This window comes from Wasmannia auropunctata, unplaced genomic scaffold (genome assembly GCF_000956235.1).
Source record: "Wasmannia auropunctata unplaced genomic scaffold, wasmannia.A_1.0 LD321378.1, whole genome shotgun sequence".
NCBI classification, from domain to species: domain Eukaryota; kingdom Metazoa; phylum Arthropoda; class Insecta; order Hymenoptera; family Formicidae; genus Wasmannia; species Wasmannia auropunctata.
Genome location: NW_012041512.1, coordinates 1 through 4,561, shown reverse-complemented (window position 1 = coordinate 4,561; position 4,561 = coordinate 1). Strand labels below are relative to the sequence as shown.

At 27.0% G+C, this 4,561-nt stretch overlaps 1 protein-coding gene across 1 annotated transcript; it reads right to left on the bottom strand.

Annotated features, from left to right (window-relative positions):
• Nucleotides 1-586: 586 nt before the first annotated feature.
• Nucleotides 587-3,557, bottom strand: LOC105460467 (cytochrome P450 4C1-like). The gene is made up of 4 exons (XM_011706922.1): nt 3,478-3,557; nt 3,088-3,198; nt 2,657-2,766; nt 587-713 (listed from the first exon to the last, which is right to left on the bottom strand). Coding segments are annotated over exons 1-4 (330 nt in total). The 5' UTR covers nt 3,479-3,557; the 3' UTR covers nt 587-605.
• Nucleotides 3,558-4,561: the final 1,004 nt, after the last annotated feature.

The following is a 4,561-nucleotide window of genomic DNA, read 5'->3' as shown; positions in this document are numbered from 1 at the left end:
AAGTGACAATTTTAATATAATAAAAGTTGTAGCGTTCTTTTTAACGAATATAACGATGTATGATATAACGAAATTATCTTACGAATTATAAAAGTTATTTTAATTTAAAGTTTTGTGAGCAATTATTACCTTTTCAATTTCGGTCCTGCGATGTGGCCAATTTTCGACTCTGGCATTGACGAGAGTACTATGATCAGATGAAAACGAATTACATGTCAATCGTTAACGCAAAAGTCGGAAGTTGGCCACACCGCAGGGCCGAAACTGAAAAGGTAATAGTCGCCCGTAAAACTTTAAATAAAAATAATTTGTACAATTTGTAAGATAATGTCGTTATATCATACATCGTTGTATTTGATAAAAAGAACGCTACAACTTTTATCTATTAAAATTGTCACTTTACATTGCAAAAATTACATATGTCTCTCCGCTCTCTAACATAAATGTTTCTAAGTGATCACTGTGCTTACAATAAAGTTTAGTCAGAACCGTTTAATTTGATATTATATTTATTAGGTCTATCTCTGTTAGTTTACGAGATAAAAAGGGGTAGCCACTTATACGGGGACACCCTGTATATGTATATGTGTTTAATGTATTCTTAGTTATGTTAATATATTACCTCCACTAGTGAGAAGACCAGTACCGAGCCAAGGTTTTATAAAATCATAAATCATACCCTTTTCGATGTGTTGCGAGCTGCCTAATATTATCTGAAATTACAGAAAGTATTGAGTTAAACATTTTTATCTCAGACTCAACGCAGATAATCATTTAATTGATTTAGAAATTATTTCAAATATTTAATCTTCTCTAACTTGTTTATGACTATATGACAATGTAACAAAGTCTTTGAGAATGCATAAAACAAAATAAGAAATAAAGCCGAAAAGAGTTAAAACATATGTTAGCGTAATATTCAAATGTTTAGTAGCAAAATATGTCACAAGTAACGCAAACGTCTGAATTACTATTTTTAATATTCTCACAAGTAACCCTTTCCGTAACACGCCGAATTTAATGAAACATGGTACATTTGTAGAGTAATCAAAAATAATAGATACGTATTTTTTTATACTGCCAATTGTGCAAGTTTAAAGGTGCAAACTACCCCTTGTAATGAAGCACGAATACTTAATTTTTTATATTTCGGCTCATTGTATTAGAGTTACTTTATTTTGCTCTTTGCCAAATCCAGGAATAACCAACGAGAAGATGGCGACAGTCTATCCCCATTTTTGTTTTTATATAATTTTTTATAGTTTTTTATGTTTTTATTTTTTATAATTTTTATAATTTTTTTTACATTTTTTACAAATTCTTTTTATTTTCTTTACAATTACGTCACTTCTTACCTATATCTATTTTTTAATTTCATTGTACTTACTCTTTACAGAAATAATATTTTTTAAAAATTTTTGAATGCACAAAGATTTTGCTCACTAAGCGCACTTTATTACTGCTACATTATGTATATAATGAGCAATCCCATAATTTTTAAAACAATAATTTATCGGATTATCAAAATCAAGTGGTTTCTCTTGCAAATATTCAGTTATCTTCTTCTTGATTTATAAATTAATTGTTTAAATATTTGTGGTACAAAAGTGGATATTTGCAAGAGAAACCATTTGATTTTGATAATCCCATAGATTATTCAAAAATTTCTAAAATTGTGAAAATACCTGTGCATTATGTAATAATTTTGCAGTAATAAAGTGCGTTTGATAAGTGATGTGCGATTTTTTTGTGCAAACAAGAATTTTTTTTAATATCATTTTTGCAGAGAGTACGTACAATAAAATAAAAAGAAGACATACATGAGAAGTGACATAATTGTGAGGAAAATAAGACAAATTTGTAAAAAATGTGAAAAAATTATAAAAACGCAAAAATATAAGAAAATAAAAAAACTAATAACAAAAAAACTAAATGACGATAGACTCTCGTCACTTTCTCGTCAATTATTATTATTATTACTATTATTTTGCGAGTCACGAAAAGATAAGATTACTTATCAGTGCAATTAGAATGCAAAAAAAAAATATAAAACATTTGTAATAAATCCGTTTTCGTTACTGCGTTTATCGTATATTCCAAATTCTTCTTATTTTCGTTCATGTTGACAACAAACCTGTTTAGGAATAAAATTTATGATCAGTATATTAATCAGTGTATAGAACACGATAAAAATAAGAAGCAAGATATATGAAACAAATGTTATGCGCAACGGTAAAAAAAAAGATTTATTAAGAAGATTTTACGCTGATTTTTTTCTTTATATTCTAAATGTACAGAGCAGAACTCAAACTGTCATCGAAACTCAGCAAAAACAAATTCCAACTGCAATGTTGCAGCAATATTATAACAATTCTGCAATACAGCTGGAATATTACAATATTGCAATTATAATCTGTGTTTGCCGGAAACATTTGTGGTACCTATATAATTTTCTTTTACAATTTAAACATTTCTAAATGTTTAAATATTATACATCAACATTTATTGTACGTTAGTTCTTGTTAGCTTCATATCTTATTACGTTTGATTATTTATAAGTAAAACGTATATTCCAAAATAAAAGAATTATATCTTAATTACAATAATTACATTATTATCTAATATATCAATAAAAAATTTGTTCATATTTCATTACCTCTAAATCATCTGGATGACGGATGCATATAGCAGGCAGAAAGAATCCCCAAATTTTTAAAATGGGATAGTACTGTTCATTAAGAGTAGTCAGAATTTTCCATTTTTCCTCTAAAAAATGCATGTATATGTATATTATGTAAACTTACAAAAATATTATAAATATCTTATTAAAATGTTTGATTGTCGTCATATTTATTATTATACATATATAATATATTTTGTCATTTTTTAAATAATTCAATAAATCAAAAAATAAATAATATTATTGCGTAAAAAAAAGCTCATAAGATTAAATAATTTTTAAAAGTAATCATAATGCTATAATGTTAATAATTATGTCTTTGAAGAAAATATATTTTTACAAATATTATATTTGCACATATAATACAATGAATAATTTATGCTAATGTACAAAAAATTTTAACTTGCCTTGTGAACCAAGAAATTGCAATACATTTCCAAGAATCGGAAAACCTACTGGTCCTGGTATAAGATTGATAAGTCGCCCGTTTCTTCCATAATGTGCATAATAATTCCACACTAATATAATAAGGATAAATAATAGCAATATAATAACCAACATCGTTTGTTGCTCAAATGATTAACCAGTTTTACTTTGTTTTTTTTTGTTCTTTTGCACTGCTTTAGTTTTTAAATCACACAAATCACTATAAATATATTATATGTATGAAGATTACTTGAAAATAAAATTTCTAATATTCTAAATGTGTTTAATAAATAAAAAAACATTAGAATACTATTTTAATACTATTTTAATTATATTATTACAATTGATTTTGTTACTAAATAGATCATTACTAGAAAGACACAATGTAAAACGATGTTCTTTTATTGAATGCTTGCGAACGACTCGTTTGTTTTTATGATTATCTGTTTGCTCATTTGAATAACTCCGATAATAACGTTTGATTATAAGTTTTTTTTTTATCAAGCCATGGTCGTGACTGGGCATTAAAACGCATGCGCGAGATCGGACTGTGTATCTATACGCTAGTCGGCGAGTTGCAAGCGTTCGAGATTACCGGAGATTATTTTAATAACGGCTGAACCAATCAACTTTTAAGTAGGTTCAATAACTTAGGTTTGAATTGCATAATAAAAATGTTTTTATTTTTTCTTTGCGTGCTCTACGAGCGGAGATATTCCGGCTGAATCTGGAAATTTTAGTTTTTCAAGAAACGGATTTTATTATTGCCGTCCCAAACGCGAAGTGGGAATTCTTGTACAGTTGCGATTTCCATCGCAAAAGGTCATACATGTAATACTACTATCAGAGCCGGATCTATGAATTATGAGGCTTGGGGCTTTATTATTTAAACAATTTAATGTTAAAAAATTAAAATATTATAATACAATGTACACTATTATAAATGTTAAATGTGTGTGTAATACAACGAGAAGTAATAACAAATAATAATAAAAGCACGTATCCAGAGAACCGTCGATTAAAGTCGACGGGGGCGATGAAAAGCCTCTTTAGATTGATTCATTTTTATTTAATTTCAGTTAGAACACAAAATAAAAACTAACATTTAATATATAACTAACAAAACCAAGTTTAGCCAAATTGTAATAATATTCGGTAAAAACAATCTTATAGAAAGATTATGCGTTGCTCAATCATTTCACTCGTTTATATTATAAGTTTGATAAAATTGAATCGTATATTATCGCATTATTGTCTGAGAAACATTTTAACAAGTCTTTGATTGCGATCCTTTTTTTTAAATAAAAACAAAATAAGAATTAATCTTAATCGTGTACGTTTATTTACACTGTTAAATGTATAGTATCAAACTGAACCTTATTTAAGTCGCCACTGTTCCTGTCGCTACTGTTTTCTACTTAATAAATAGTTATTTTTAAATAAAACAATAAAATT

Coding starts and splice junctions, on each gene's coding strand:
- LOC105460467 (XM_011706922.1), bottom strand. Junction 2,767..3,087: donor GCAATTTCTTGGTTCACAAG/GCAAGTTAAAAT, acceptor TGCATTTTTTAG/AGGAAAAATGGAAAATTCTG. Junction 714..2,656: donor GTCATCCAGATGATTTAGAG/GTAATGAAATAT, acceptor CTGTAATTTCAG/ATAATATTAGGCAGCTCGCA.